This window comes from Cyprinodon tularosa, unplaced genomic scaffold (genome assembly GCF_016077235.1).
Source record: "Cyprinodon tularosa strain WSP-4 unplaced genomic scaffold, ASM1607723v1 ctg40, whole genome shotgun sequence".
Lineage (NCBI taxonomy): Eukaryota > Metazoa > Chordata > Actinopteri > Cyprinodontiformes > Cyprinodontidae > Cyprinodon > Cyprinodon tularosa.
The window spans coordinates 3240611-3257704 of record NW_024039119.1 but is presented as its reverse complement, the minus strand read 5'-3'; the positions used below and the strand labels follow the sequence as shown (position 1 = coordinate 3257704).

General features: G+C 37.4%; 2 protein-coding genes across 2 annotated transcripts in view; both read left to right on the top strand.

The window, feature by feature from the left end:
* dgkab (diacylglycerol kinase, alpha b) overlaps nucleotides 1-17094 on the top strand; it is a 38046-nt gene that overhangs the window by 2022 nt on the left and 18930 nt on the right. The window contains exons 3-6 of the mRNA XM_038298114.1: nucleotides 7861-7937; nucleotides 14099-14240; nucleotides 14512-14586; nucleotides 14677-14726. Coding sequence (XP_038154042.1) covers nucleotides 7861-7937; nucleotides 14099-14240; nucleotides 14512-14586; nucleotides 14677-14726 — 344 coding nt within the window. The remainder of the gene's footprint in view (nucleotides 1-7860; nucleotides 7938-14098; nucleotides 14241-14511; nucleotides 14587-14676; nucleotides 14727-17094) is intronic.
* LOC119791800 lies at nucleotides 3159-6517 on the top strand. Its single transcript, XM_038298115.1, has 2 exons — nucleotides 3159-3805; nucleotides 5934-6517. Exons 1-2 carry the CDS (start codon nucleotides 3187-3189, stop codon nucleotides 6044-6046), a joined length of 732 nt encoding a protein of 243 aa, XP_038154043.1. The 5' UTR covers nucleotides 3159-3186; the 3' UTR covers nucleotides 6047-6517.

Below are 17094 nucleotides of genomic sequence, written 5' to 3'. Positions count from 1 at the left end.
GTTAATTGTTGCATTTTTGTGCATCTATTTTTTGTTGTTTTATTATTTTTCTTTATTTTATGTAAAACAGGAAGAAATGTGGGCGGTCCACTTTCTATAATTGTAGGAGCCTGGTAAGGACCAGCAGGCATTTGGGTTAGGGGCCTATGGGTTTTTACCAGTGCAAGAGAGGTAACAGGGCAAGGAAAGTTTGAACTCTGTAATGTGACAAAATATAGGAAATAAATCAACTAAACATCTACAAGTTTGGACTTCCACTTCTTTTGCCTGCGTCAAGAAAACGTGACCCCAGTGCCTATAGTGGCTTATTGGAACTTAATTGGATGTTTGGTTTGACAAACAATTGCCACTACAATCAAGTAAAAACCCACCTGTGGATCAAGTAAAAACACCCTGTGGAACAAGTAAGGAACCAGCCCATGGACTAAAAGGAATACCTCATCAATCAACATGCTGGATTTATGGATCTCAAGGATTCCCTTCAAACAAAAGGTTTTGGATCATCTTTGATTAAATCAAGCGACTTGATGCGTCAGACTTGGATGGACACGTCACTCATTCATCAAGCTGGTATGTGACAATATTGTTCAAGCTATAAAGGAAAATAGTGAAACTACTGGAGTTTAAAGACATTATTTCACTCCAAAGACTGATGAGATGAGTCTGATGTGACAAATTGATGCGTAATTTGGATCAAGCCGTGAGCCGACGCCCAACATGGAAATGTTTGTTCACAAGAATCAATCTCTTTAAACAAAGAGATACGTTTGTGCTTTTCCTTGTGGATTATTCGTGGACTATGACGCTTTAAATGTTTGAAATGATTCAAAGAATCTGCAAAAATGTCTGATGTAAAGAGCAAAGAGGATGACACCCAGACGTCACAAAACAAAAGAACCATCAAATTTACACAAGGGTTTGGAGTTTTATATAAAAACATGTCAAGAAAAACGAAGTTTAAAGTGTAAACAAGCTTCAAAATGTATGGAGAAAATCTCTGCATTAATGAGCTCACAAGAAAATGTTAAGAAAGTGGCTTCTGACTTTGCAAAGTTTATTAAATGCTATCAAGAAGCAACTGATTTACACGAATCACTTTTAGGTTTGCCGTTGCCAGATGAAGAAGTAAAAAGACAAACTGTGTATTTTCAGTCTAAGGTGACGACTTTCTCTGATTTTGTGGACAATATAAAGGTTTGGTTGACAGAAGCAGGAGATCCATATATGGAACAGAAAAACTATGTTGATGATCAGGTTGTTGAAGATCCTGATGAAATAAATCCTGAAGACAGTGTTTCTAATATTACAAGCATAAAGCCACGTTCAAAAACATCTTCACAGCAGTCTCGGGCTTCATCCACCTCTTCTGCACGCATTAAAGCTGCGGCTGAAAAGGCAGCGCTGATGGAGAGACTCGCCGCGTTGGACAGAAAACATCTGATCGAAGCTCAAGAGGAAAACCTGAGAAAAGAAAAGGAAAAGTTAGACCTGGAAACAGAGTTGGCAGCAACTAACGCAAAACTTAATGTATTAAAAATAAATTCAGTTGCTAGTTCTAAACAATCTGATGGGATGAACTCTTATTTTGAAAGAGCCCAAGGAAAGCACACGCCCCTGCTAAATCCTCTCGCTGATGAGTTTGTTCTGAAAGAAAAAGAAAAGTCTTCATCCAACTTCCCTGTTGTCAGACTTAAACAAGGAGAGAGACAACTTCAAATGGATCAGATGAGAGTTAAAGTTGATTCTTCAACTCAAGCAACAGAGCAGACGCAATTTCAATCTCCTCCTTTGACTGAGAACTGTCAGAATGATATTGTGAACATCATGCAAAGACAAAATGACATTGCAGCCTTACTAGTAAAACAAAACTTATCGTCTGTTCTCCCATCCAGAAACATCCCTGTGTTTGATGGGGACCCCCTACAGTACAGATCATTTATGAATGCCTTTGAGAACGGAGTGGAGGCTAAAACTGACAACTGCAGAGACTGTTTGCACTTCCTAGAGCAGTTCACCAGGGGGCAGCCTAAAGATCTCGTGCATAGTTGTCAACACTTAGCTTCTGAGGAAGGTTATTCCAAAGCCAAATATCTTCTTGAAGAACATTTTGGAAATGAAAATAAAATAACTTCTGCGTATATGGAGAAGATTATGAGTTGGACACCAATAAAAGGGGATGATGTGAAAAGTCTACAATCATTCTCTCTTTTTCTTCAAGGTTGTTCAAATCTGACACAACAAATTGTTTACATGAAGGAGTTGGATTTACCTTCAAATATGAGAACAATTGTCCTGAAACTTCCATATAAACTGAGGGAAAAATGGAGAGTTACTGCTTATGAGCTACAGGAGCAAACTGGTCACCGAGCGTTGTTTACTGATCTGGTTGCTTTCATAACAAAGGAAGTAAAAGTAGCATCAGATCCAGTGTTTGGCAATATCCAAGACCCACCAACAGGGAACAACTCCAAAGTTCCAAGTTACAGCAAGCAAAGAAAAAAGGGAAGCAGTTTTGCCACTAATGTCAGCACAATTCCAGAAGCCAGAACTCACTCAACTGAAAACAGGACCAAGTCTACTGTTCTTCACAGCTGCTTGTTTTGTTTACAAAGAAATCATCTACTGGAAAACTGTGTGCAGTTTAAAGCTAAAATGCATAGGGACAAGTTGACTTTCATTAAACAAAAGGGGATTTGTTTCGGTTGTCTGAAAGTTGGTCACACAAGCAAAGACTGCAGGAGTCGTTTGGATTGCAATGTGTGTCACCAAAAGCATCCAGGGGTTCTTCACATACAACAAAAGGAGCCAGGAGCCTCTTCAGAACAAAGCCAACAGACAACAAGTTCTCATGTCAACTTCTCAACTGCAACCACCCAGACATGTGGGCATATTGGGGCCGGTCATGATGATAATGCTGTTTTTTCTATTGTTGCAGTTAAAGTTAAAAGTCAAAAGAGCAACAAAGTTGTGCAAACTTATGCATTTCTTGATCCAGGAAGTTCAGGTACGTTCTGTACAGAAACTCTGGCAAAAAGTCTGAACTTAAAGGGCAAAAGAACAAATATTATGCTGAGAACAATGAGTCAAAATAAGATTGTTAATGTACAAATTTTGTCTGGTTTAGAAATCTCTGAATTGGAAACAAATGATTTCATAGAGCTACCAGATGTTTTGACTCAAAGTACCATGCCAGTTTCTACATTGAATATTCCCCAGCAAAAGGACATTGATCAGTGGCCTCATCTTAAACCTGTTAAGCTTCATAGCATCAATGCAGATGTGGAACTACTGATAGGAACTGATGCTTCAAATGTTTTAGAGCCCTGGGAGGTGATCAACAGTGTAGATGGTGGGCCTTATGCTGTAAAAACTAAAGTTGGCTGGGTCATAAATGGTCCCCTGCACACTAGAAGCCACAGCAAAAATAGAAATGTTTGCACTGCTGTGACAGCCAACAGGATCTCTGTTGAGCATCTTGAAGAAATGCTGATCAAACAGTACAATCATGATTTTAACGAAAGATCATCAGAGGAGAAAACTGAAATGTCTAGAGAGGATTTGCATTTCATGAACATTGTCAATAACTCTACAAAACTTATTAAAGGTCATTATAATATTGACTTACCTTTCAGGAGTGAAAGCCCCTGCTTTCCAAATAACATCTGTGTTGCAGAGCAGCGCCTCCAGAGCCTCAGAAGGAGATTTGAAAAGGATGCTGAGTACAAGGAGGAATACACTGCATGTGTAAACAACATGCTGCAGCAAGGACATGCTGAGGCTGTACCAGCAGAGGACCTACAGAAAGGTAATGGACAACTGTGGTACATTCCTCATCATGGAGTGCATCATCCCACAAAAGGAAAGTTGAGAGTTGTATTTGATTGTGGATCAACCTATAAAGGAGCATCACTGAACAGTCAGCTTTTACAGGGACCTGACCTCACAAACTCTCTGGTTGGAGTTCTCATTAGATTTAGAAAAGAGCCTGTTGCACTAATGGCTGACATTAATGCCATGTTTCACCAAGTTTATGTCTCTGAAAAACATGTCAACTTCCTCCGTTTCCTGTGGTGGCATCATGGTAACACATCAAAACCTGCACAGGAGTTCAGGATGTTGGTTCATTTGTTTGGAGCAGTGTCTTCACCCAGCTGTGCAAATTATGCTCTGCAAAGAACTGCTGATGATAACGCACAACAGTTTCCAGCTGAAGTGGTTGATACTATCAAAAATAACTTTTATGTGGATGACTGTTTAAAATCTGTTCCCACAGAAGAAGATGCAATTCACATGGTGAAGAGGCTGACGGACCTCTGCTCTAAGGGAGGATTTGTGCTCTCAAAATGGGTAAGCAACAGTCGCACAGTGCTCATGTCCATTCCAGAGGAAAGGAGAGCAAAAGAAATTAAGAATCTGGATTTGGACACAGATGAACTTCCGGTCGAGAGAGTACTGGGTTTACAGTGGAGCATCGAAACAGATGAGTTCAAGTTCAGAACCTCTGTGCAGGACCGCCCACAGACCAGAAGGGGCATTTTGTCTGTGGTTAGTTCACTATATGATCCCTTGGGAATCCTAGCTCCCTTCAGTATGCCAGCTAAACTGCTGCTACAAGAACTTTGTCGACAAAACTTGAAGTGGGATGAAGTTATTCCCCATTCTCTTTGTAGGAAGTGGCTCGACTGGCTGGAGGACCTCCAGCTGATCTCCAGTTTTAAGGTGGATCGTTGCATCAAACCAAGCTGCATCAGGAAACCAGACAAAGGACAACTTCATCATTTCTCTGACGCAAGTCAAGACGGCTATGGAACAGTGTCATATTTAAAACTGGAAAAGAATAACATCTCACATGTTGCTTTCATTCTAGGAAAAGCAAGAGTTGCTCCTATGAAGCAAACAACAATTCCCAGGTTGGAACTGACCGCTGCTGTTCTTGCTGTCCGAGTCAATAAACTGCTGCAAAAGGAGCTGCAAATACAATTGGAAAAACCTGTTTTCTGGACTGATAGTACAACAGTACTAAAATATATCTCCAGTGAAACCAGAAGATTTCACACCTTTGTTGCAAACAGGATCTCTGTCATCCGAGAAGCAACAGATGTGAATCAGTGGAGATATGTTTCCTCCAAGGAAAATCCTGCAGATGATGCATCCAGAGGCATGAGAGCTGAGGAGTTCATTAAATGCAGGAGATGGATAAATGGGCCTGAATTTCTCCACAGATCAGAAGAGGAATGGCCTAAACTGGATGTGGATCACCATGCAATTCCTGCAGATGACCCAGAGGTCAAAAGGGACCTAGCCGTGAGTGTTCTTGTAAAGGAGTCACAAAATCCTACAAGCTATCTGATTCATTATTTTTCATCTTGGACAAAGCTTAAAACCTCTGTTGCCTGGTTTTTAAAGCTGAAAAACATTCTGATGCTGTTGCAACAGAAAAGGAAGGAGTTTGCTGCTGCAGACCTAAATAAAAATGAACCAGAAAAGCAAAACAAAGCCCTAGACAAGCAGATAGACAGATTCAAGACCACTCTGAAGAAAGAAAATCTGACTCCTGAAGACTTGGCCAAGGCAGAACTAGCCATTATTCAGTTTGCACAACAACAGAAATTTACAACTGAACTGGCTTTAATCACCAGTGGCCTTAAAGCAGTCTCTAAGAGAAGTTCTTTATACAAACTCGACCCAGTATTGGATGCTGGAGTCCTCAGAGTGGGTGGCAGGTTGAATAAATCAGCCATGCCTGTCGAAACAAAGCATCCTGCAATTTTGACAAAGGATATGCATGTGTCTACACTGATTTTACGCCATATTCATCAACAGTTGGGACATGCAGGAAGAGCTCATATGCTGTCAAGATTAAGACAAAAATACTGGATAATAAATGCTAATTCAGCTGCCAGAAAAATAATTTCTCACTGTGTTGTTTGCAGGTGTAACAGAGGAAAGTTTATTGAACAAAAGATGGCAGATCTGCCAGAAGAAAGAGTCCTGCCAGCCACCGCTCCTTTTACAAATGTTGGAGTGGATTACTTTGGTCCTGTAAGTGTTAAAAGAGGACGAAGCCTCCTGAAAAGGTATGGAGTTCTGTTCACTTGTTTCACCAGCCGTGCAGTGCATCTGGAAATGGCCTACACCCTCGATACAGATTCCTGTATAAATGCAGTCCGCAGGTTCATCTGTAGAAGAGGCCCAGTTTCCACCATCAGATCTGACAATGCCACAAATTTTGTTGGTGCAAATCGAGAGCTGAAAGAGAGTTTAGCTGAACTGAATCATGCTAAAATTCAAAATGCTTTTGTGCAGGATGGAATTAAATGGAACTTTAACATCCCAGCAGCATCTCACCAAGGTGGAGTTTGGGAGCGTCTGATTCGTTCCATAAGAAGTATTTTGGTTTCAGTTCTTAAAGAGCAAGTTTTGGATGATGAAGGGCTTCAAACAATTTTTTGTGAAGTTGAAGCCATATTAAACGACAGACCCATCACTAAAGTTTCCGATGACTCAAATGATCTTGAGGCACTAACATCCAACCATTTGTTGTTGTTAAAAACCAAACCAGTTTTGCCACCAGGATTGTTCAATCAAAAGGATCTTTTTGTCAGGAAAAGGTGGAAACAGGTGCAATACATGGCAGAGCTGTTCTGGAAAAGATGGCTTTCTGAGTACTTACCTCTGATGCAGGAAAGACAAAAATGGACAAGAACTAAACGATGTCTCACTCCTGGAGATGTTGTCTTAATTGCAGACTCTACAGCTCCAAGAGGAACATGGATGATGGCCAAGGTCCTGAGCGTAAACCAGGATGCAAAAGGCTTGGTCCGCTCTGTGCGATTACAAACAAAGACCAGTGTTCTCGAAAGACCCGTGACCAAACTTGTTTTGCTACTGGAAGCATCAACCTGAAGAATTAAGGACATGTTTGAGGGAATAGCTCCTTTTTCTTCATTTGTAATTGTGACAGTATTCACAATTAGGGGCCGGAGTGTTGGAGCTATTTATTCTTTATTTCTTTATCCATTTGAATTGTGTTAATTCCTAAACTTATATATTTTTTGTATTATTTACAGACTTAATTTATAGGTTAATTGTTGCATTTTTGTGCATCTATTTTTTGTTGTTTTATTATTTTTCTTTATTTTATGTAAAACAGGAAGAAATGTGGGCGGTCCACTTTCTATAATTGTAGGAGCCTGGTAAGGACCAGCGGGCATTTGGGTTAGGGGCCTATGGGTTTTTACCAGTGCAAGAGAGGTAACAGGGCAAGGAAAGTTTGAACTCTGTAATGTGACAAAATATAGGAAATAAATCAACTAAACATCTACAAGTTTGGACTTCCACTTCTTTTGCCTGCGTCAAGAAAACGTGACCCCAGTGCCTATAGTGGCTTATTGGAACTTAATTGGATGTTTGGTTTGACAAACAATTGCCACTACAGTAAGCGAACAACAGAAGCTGCAAGAGGCTAAAAATACTCTGTCTACTCAAAGGCTTTGGCAGCAATGAAATGGGTCTGTAGGTCTTTGTTTGGATGCTAGATAATGGATGAATAGATAATTACATTCAGCATGTGCTCCGGTCTGGATCTGCACAGGCAGTGTGTGTGTTGGCTCAGAATGCAGGGCCTGAACAAAAAGTTAATGGGTTATACACACATAGTTAATTCATTTCATCTACGCATATCAAAAACAAAGCAAAATGTGTTTAATTTGGATTCATAATGAGAAATTTTTATTATATTTATTCATTATAACCAGCTCAGTTGAAGAACCGTCCATATTTGTTTTTATTCCTTCTTAATTTTCCATCTCCGTTCATAAGTTAAGCTTTATTTTGAAATGTCTTACCTTCTCCATGCAGACAGCAGCCTGAGAGTCAAAGATGTGATTAAGGAGTTTCATCCAGGTGGCCGTTATGCCAAGCACACATCTGGAGAGGTAATTAATGCTTGTTTTAATCCCTTCATCCATCCAGTAGTGTTTCTTTCATGAATGCAGCCCAAAGCTTCTAAAGGCTGAACTTTTCCTTCTACTCCTCACCAACCAAAATGATCTAAATTCTAGAGTGAGGTCAGAGACTGGCACGATGTCTGCAACATGTAGGAACACTTCTGACAACAATAGACAATCCATCCATCCATCCATCAATCATTCATTCATTCATCCATCATAATCAACACGATCTCCATTCATTCATTCGTTTACGCATCCATCCATCCATCCATCCATCCATTCATCATAATCATCACCATCTCCATTCATTCATTCGTTTATTCTTCCATCCATCCATCCATCCATCCATCCATTCATCATAATCATCACCATCTCCATTCATTCATTCGTTTATTCTTCCATCCATCCATCCATCCATCCATCCATTCATCACCATCTCCATTCATTCATTCATTTATTCATTTATTCATTCATTCACCCATTCATTAATTTATCACTACATCCATCCATCCATCCATCCATCCATTCATCACCATCTCCATTCATCACCATCTCCATTCATTTATTCATTCATTCACCCATTCATTCATTTATCACTACATCCATCCATCCATCCATCCATCCATCCATCTAAATATTTAGTTATTTGACTTCAATCATTTATTAAAGAGCCACTTTTGCTGTTTTTTTTCCTTTTGGTTAAGACCAGCATCCACTGTAGGAGCTCTCAATGGGATCACAAAATGGTTTTCACAATCCTTGTGATGGGATTCCTAAAGTGTATGGGGTGCCAAAATATGTCATAAAACAAATAAATGCGAATTCACCATGAGATAAGTAGATTTATTTATTTAAACCATGATTTAAATATTAAAAATACAATCAAGATGCACAATTAAAAATCAAATCTTTCATTATACATTAAAAGTACATTTAAGTTAAGTAATTAAATGTAATTTGGTTATTTCATTTCATTTAAATATAACGTAAAATTATTAAATGCACAATTAAATATCAAAATGTGACATTAAATAGTTTAATACATGAATATGCAATGTTGGGCAAGCTACTTGTCCAGTGTAGTGAGCTAAGCTATCAGTTACTCAACAATAAATTAAGCTTCACTACACAAAAGCTATCACCTAAAGAATTATAGCAAGCTAAGTTACACTAATGTGTTAAAAGTAGCTTAACTTCATCAGAAGCTACTTAACGTTGTACCAAGCTAACGTCAATTCAAAATGAGTCTGATACACTGGTTAAAATATTTATTAAAGATCAGCCAATGACATATCACAGTGTAAACATTGCTTTATGATCAGCATATTAAAATAAAAACTGAAGTAATTACTAGTAGACAAACTAGTAAACAATCTGCTGTTATTAGAACCAAATTAAAGGTACTGTGTAGTGTTCTACACATCGAGACATGGCTATGAGTTTGCATTCAATGGACATCTCTAGGGAAAACGAAACCCTACAAAAGGCATCTTATTTCTTTAGGGTCTCCCTTAGAGAAAACTTCTTTAGACCTCAATTAAACAGTCGATTCAAGTCACAAATGAAACTGTTTACAAAAGAAGGTGAAAAAATAAAGAAGCTAATCAAGAGATATATATATATACATTTATGTCTCACTGTATAATTTAATTTCTACCTACATATTTATTCATTGTATTTTGGGGGGTAATTAATTGAAGGCTTATTTATTGAGCATTTATTTATTTATGTATTTATATATATGGGAGAGCTGTTCCTCCATACCTAAAAAATCTTATCTGTGCAAATAAGCCTTAAAACAAATTTATGTAAACATCCTGTCTGGTAAATTAGGCCATGAAAATACAATATCGAAGTTTCACTACTGCTGTCTAATGAGAATATCTTAGTGGCACTCATCAGATTGAACTATCTGGAAATTAAAGGCGCCAATAAAGTTAAAGCTGATATATTTTTTTCATTTTTATTTAAAAAAATATACTGTAGTTGACTGAGGCAGAATAGAGGCTCATGCGTGAATGTCCAACGATTGTTGTTTCAAAAATAGAAAATCTGGTTTCATTACCTAGTTTTGCCCTGGATTTTGTAGCGTTTGTGGCCGCTATGTCGCTACTTGATAAAGACAATAACGTCACTACTGGAAAGTTACTTGATAAATAAAGCAGCGACGCTACGGTCAAGCTACTGGAACATGTAGTTAAACTAATAGCTTCGCTTCATGTAGCAGCGTTACTGCCCATCACTGTAAATATGAATTTAAAATTAATATAATAACTTCACTTTACATGTAGAAATAAAATATATTTAGTATTTTTAGCAGGTCACCAGTCTGTGGGATTGTTTTTTTGTTTTATTTTGTGAGGGCGCTCATAGGCTGAAATGTTAGGAAACCATTTTCTACTTTATATTTCCTAATGACCAGATGTTAATTCACACAAATTTCAAAAATGGTTGTGGTTTTTCACAAACTAGTGATGGTATGCTGCTAGGAAAGTTCTCTGAAAGATTAAGTTGTATGACTTTTATCTCCACATAAACAAGAAAACATAAAAATAATTATTGGCACTAAAGTATTTGCAGAAATGATCGTTAGGTTACATGTTTTTGAATCTATTTTGTAATTGCTTGCCCTTTCCAATGCATACATGTCACTACTATCACTATCTGCTAGTGTTGCACCGATATCGGTAGCAGTATCGGGCGGGGCTCAGATTCAGCACTAAAATGGTGGTATCGGTATCGGCGAGTAACAAACAAATATGGCACTGATACCATTTTGAGAGCCAAAAGTTTATTCAGCTACTGTCACCCATTCCAGGTAGGCAAGAAAAAGTTCTACTGGATTCACTTTGTATTAGTCCAGGGTTCCTACAGCATGAGGCAAGTTAAATTCAAGACTTTTTAAGACTTTTTAATGCCACTTGAAGAAACACAAGAAAAACCTGCTTGCAACAACTTAACAAAAAGGTTTATTTTAACATAAACCACTGCAGTAATGTTTCAAATTTTGAAAAGCTTCCCATACAGGAAGAAAGCTAAAAACACACAAATGACGGATATATATCAACAATTATTTAACTGAATTCACAAACTTTGTTTTAGCAGGGAACAAAACAAATAAGTTTTAAAGCCCCAACCTAACCAGTGCTAAGTCTTTTTTGCAGCTATTTTTCTTTGTATGGTTTTCTTAGTATGTTTGATTTGGTGATAAGTGGAGACGTTGCAGAGACAAGGGTGGAACTAAACTGAGAAATACCGCCTTTTTTTAATTTTTTTTTATTTCAACAAACATTTACATGAAAAAATACTCTCAGAGAGAATAGCAAATGTGAACATGAACAGATAAAGATCAATTACAAGAAAAACAAATAAGTAAAACACCTAACAGGGGATTTATCTCGGCAAACATTTAAAACAAACATAGACAGAGCCATAGAAATAATAGAAACAAAAAGGTGAATGCACTTAAAATATTAAATGTTTGGAGAAATCCAGTCACAATTGTTTAGCATATTTGTCATTTTTTATCTTCTTAAGAGAAGGAAAAATAGATTTTAAAGCCATTCATAAACCAATGAAAGGATATTTTTCTTTGTATGGTTTTCTTAGTATGTTTGATTTGGTGATAAGTGGAGGCGTTGCAGAGACAAGGGTGGAACAAAACTGAGAAATACCGGCTGTTTCTCGGTAACTCCATTTTTCGTTACATTTACACTTGCTCATATTTTTCAGATAAAAAGTAAATAGCGCATCTCCCAAATGTCCCGGCCGCAAAAAACGTTTTATTGGTTCCTCTATCGGGACGGAACCAATAATGGCGAGCTGTTTTTTTTTTTTAAATAGAAAAAAAAAAAATTGGCAATTTTATTGTTTTATTTAGATTACAAAAATAAATCGTAATAAAAATAAACCTATTTATGATGTTTTAAAAATTAAGACGTACGAAAGACTGATTCAAGACATTTTAATACCAATTAAGGCCTTGGTTTTATTTTGAAGAATTTAATGCCTTTTAAGACTTTTTAAGGACCCGCGGGAACCCTGTGTCTTCTTCCTGCTTCACAAAGGTAGGCAGCAGCTTGACAAAGCCACGATGGCAATTATTTTACATCCAAGTAGTATGCAGTTCTTCATATATACACACATCAGGGCTCGATGTTAATCTTTGCCCGATCGCCCGGGGCAAGTACTTTGTATTGTCGGGAGAGTACAAATTTCATTGCATTTGCCCGCCGGGCAAGTGCGGTGATCACAAAAAAAATTATTTATCACTTAAAGCTATAGTGTGTAACTTTTAGCGACATCTAGCGGTCAGACTGCAGACTGCAGCAACATGAACATCTCCCCGCCACCGCTTCTCCCCCCCCAACAGTACAGCGAGCGTTACGCGACAAAATGTCTTCTACGACGTCCGCATCACCTACCTTCTCAAGTGATGAGGTTTGTTTACATAGATAATTTTACAGATAGTATTTCATTAGTCTGTGTAGGGTATAGATTTCATGTAGACTTAAGATAATAAATATACCCGTTATTTTTTCTACATCGTTGTGACGTTTTGGCGATCTCGCAATCGCTAGTTTGTTGGCTCTGCGCTACGGCAGCAAAGATGTCTGCCTCCATGGCTGCGAGACCCGCTCCTATGTAATTATAAATAACGAATTCTAAGGCAACGCAAATATTAAGGTTAAGAGGCTGAGCTCGTAGATGATGATAAAAAAACATAGTTATGTATAATATATTACATTTCTGACTGTATATCCCTGTAATTATTACACACTGTAGCTTTAAAATTACTTTAAAATCACCGACATTAGCTAAAAACGACCCAGCCGGCGCCGTTTTTGTTGTTTTGTACACATTCTCGCGTGATTTGAAAAAGCCGCGAGATTTTCCGCCAGATGGCGTGATTTTTGTCAAGCTAGCGGTAATTTTGATGTAGTTACCAAAACGACAAACAAGCTAGAAAGCGCTATCATATGGCAGTCTTCTGTACAGTGGTCATACATTAAAAAATGTTCATTAATTTTTTTTCTCTCAGACATTGGAGAGGTACATTTAAATGTTATAGAGCTAAACATGTTAAATTGGTGACCTGTTATGTTATTATTATTGTCTTGTTGCTGCATTTATTTTGTCAGGGAAAACTAATCCTGAGTCAGTTAAAAGTCAGGGAATTCTGAAATTATGTAAGACTGTGGAAACCCTGTATAAAATAACTATGTATAATGATTCTCTAGAAAAGTAGCATTATATTAATAGTATTATCTTGTATAAACATACTGTGACTCTAAAATAAGTTATTAATTTGTGACATTGACTTCTATCTTGTGATTTATCTTAAGTTTTTAACCTGTCAAGTTTTTTTTTAGATTTTTACATTACAATTTATATTTTTCCAAGCACACAACAGTTTAAAGCAAAGTTTAGTTTGATAGAATGTGCAGGAAGGATTGAAAAGCATGTTAACACGGAAATGTAGGCTTGAGTTCATTATCTGAGACATGCATATACACACCAGGAACCTGTAAAATTAAAAAATACTGAATTACAAAAACACTTAAAAAACAAACATGTTTCATTGATATATATATATACAAAAATGAATATTAGGAACTATATTTATCAAACATTATACTGGGTAAGTAAAAATAGTTTCTGGGCAAATTAAATGTGAAAGTCACTTGCCCAAAGGGCAAGTGGTAAAAATCCTTAACGTCAACCCCTGCACATACATCAATTTCAAACAGTTGGTATCAGTATCGGTCGATACTGCACAGCCAGATATCGGGTATCATATCGGGGCCAAAAAATGGCATCGGCGCAGCACTACTATCTGCACATAGATTAAGTCATTCAGCCCCAAAAACAAGGATCCGAACCAAAAGATCTCAACAGGTTGCGCTACAAAATCCTAAGCTATGATTCCATTTAGATATTCTAGATTTCTTTATTACGACTTATCTTTATAAATAATATCTAACCACTGAGTGAAATGCACTGATGGGTAACTTATTTTTTTAATTTTTTTGGATTAAACGTAAAGATTAATTTATACCTGTATCGTTGTAACAGGTGTTAAATAGTGTTTCTAGTGAAGTAGGAGGCGTGCTGTGGTGTAAATGCGATCCTTTGTCTCTGCTCAGTCCCTCAGTCTGGAGGGCTTCTGTCTCTTCCTGAAGACCTACCTGGAAGTGGAGGACTTCCCTCCAAACTTCTGCCAAAAGCTCTTCCGCTATTTTCAACAAGCAGAGGATTTGTCTCCAAAAAGAACCATGCCCAAAGGAGGTAACTGATTGTAATACTTGAAGTACTTTCATTTCGGAAGTCATGTAACTTTTTACGCATCAGTGGTTTTCTTATCGCTGCCTTAAAGTGATTAAAAACAAAGGAATGCTACGAGTGTCTCCTGTTTGCCTTTCGGTTTCTGCACCTGTCACCGAATACACCTGCAACTAACCTTCAGAAAGTTTCTGATCATTTATTTATATGATCCCCCATGTAACTTACCTCTTATGTAATGCAGTAAAGTTTTACTCCAAAGCTTCTGTATTTTCAGGAGGAGTCTTTCTACGCGATGTGTCCTGTTACTTCTCAGTGCTGGAGGAGGGGCAGCCCCGGGAGAAGCTTGAGTGTCAGTTTGACATTTACATCATTTACTTTATAGGACTGAGCTAATTAAACCCATTGATTAGATTTCACAGTTGTTTTTGTTTAATTCTAGTTACTTTCAAGCTTTATGACAACGATGGGAACGGATTACTGGACAGTTCTGTAAGTATAGATAAGAGTTTGGTGCTTTGATAAAAAAAAAAAAACAACAACACTTTTTTAAAGGAAAAGTCTGGTCAGCAAGGGATAACCAGTGAATCATTATTTATACCTAAATGTAATACGTTTGCGGTGACTTTATGAAATTAGCGTTAATCAGTAAAAAAATAAAATAATAATTTTTGTCGCGATCATTGAGTCTGGGAGCGGCTATTTTTGCCCAAATATAGTAAAACCGCACTACTGACATCTTCCAGCAGTGACGTCACGGTGCGGTAAGCCTAGCGCCATTCTCCCCGCTTTACGAGCAAAATCAATGGGAACTACTAGACACATCTGCAATCAACAACAATTATTGAAGATTTCCAGAGGACTTCACCATTGAAATTCACCAGAGCTATAGTGAAACTGACAATGCCCACGTGCATGGCAGCTGGATGTTGGAATACATCGAGTAAAAGTGAAGAAAATCAGTTATTTTAACTTTCCGATTCCTGATCCTCCGTGGACGGGTTCGTCTTTGAAGAGGGAGGATTTGCCATCGAACTTCTGGCCAGAGAAAAAACCCGTAATATGTAGCCAACATTTGGAAGAAGAATGTTTTCAAGATGACTTGGATAATAGCGCGTTGTGACAAACACCAGATACAGCACTGGGACTTGATCAACAGCCAATACCGCACCGTGACGTCACAAACCAGTAGATGGCAGTAGTGTTCTTTGACAAACATGGATGCCTCCAGTAAAGCACACTGAAATGAAAATTACTCCTAATTAAAAACAATTATAATTTATTGAAAAGTATGTAATAATTTATATTTAAAGTACTTTCATAAGTTTGAATTCTGAACATGACCGGGCTTCTCCTTTAAAATAAAGTAGAAACACTACTTCAACAGCATCTGTGATGATAATGATAAACAATAGTACAAATTTACAAATTTCTGGCAATAAATGTTGCTAACAACAACTGCAGTCAACCAGGAGATGCTTCTAGTGGGTAATGCTGTCTTCCTTCAATCAAAACAATACATCTGTTGTCCACTGGAGGGAGCCAAAGTCGACCAAAACTGATTTTTTTTTTTTTTTTAGAACTGCTGTAATATATCAAAATATATAGTTTCATAGAGAGATAAGAGCAGCTAAAGGTACAATGTTTAATAATTACAGGAATTCACTGAAGGAAATGTAATGTGTTATACATATGTATGTTATTGTCATCTACAAACTGTGAGTCTCAACATTTATGTTTGAGTTTTAGGCAGATATCTTTGTGCTACGGCAGCCCAGAGCTGACAAACTAGTGCCTGTAGAGATTGCTATGTTAATGTTAGTGCTACAAGTTAGGCCTATATAAAATCCATATCCTACAAAGACTAATAAAAAACTATAATTAAAGTTATCTATGCAAACAAACCTTTTCCTCAATTGACAGGAATGTTGTTGCAGTCTGACCATTAGATGTTGCTAAAAAAAAATTGCTTTAAATATGTACAGTTTAACCTGCAGTTAATGGAGAATTCCGGTTTTTAACACTTTTAGCCCATTTTCTGTAGTGTCCAGGATGAAATCGAATGATCGACACCAAAATTTTGACAATTGCTCCTGTCTCTGCTTTTTGGCTCATGCAGAATCCCCCCCTGGCTGCTTCAGAATGGCTTCCATAGTGCATGTCCGATAATGTCCTTAAAACAACCTTAAACGTTCTTTTTTAAAAATATGCTACTCACCGGGTCGTCAGCGCTGTTCAATGACGTTCCAAAAAAAGTTTCGTGAAGAAAAACCGTCGTTCCTGTCTTGTTTTATTTAGTATTATATATTTTTTTTATATTAACCTCTTCATTCCAAAATAAACATTTTAGACAGAACAAACAAGCACGCAAGTACAGGTTTCTCATTAACTGTACTGGTGCAATATGAAAAATAAATGTTTATGTTAAAACTACGCAAACTTACATGAGAAATGTAGCTGTACATCCACAAAATATAGGGTATTTTGTTTCATAAAGCGCAAAAAGAGACAGGCATTTTTGTTTTTTAAAGCCCCTAAGGGGTTCAAACAATAGGCCCCCCCATTTCAACAAATGAGGTTTTTATAGACTAGAAGAGTTCTGCCTTTTAAGACAGGAAAGTATAGCAGTTAAAGTTGCTACTTAAGAAAATACTGAACCATAGAGATAAAAATAGCCCTGTGATTCAAATTATAAATTGTATTTGGAATAAAAATGAGAGAACTAGGGGTGCTAAAAAACACATCCTCCAAAGACAGATATTTACATGGGAATGTGGCAGATAATTAATTGACATATTACTGATATTGCTGGATTTTATTCTGCTTTACTTCCATAAATTGCAGGATCTTCTTTACTTTA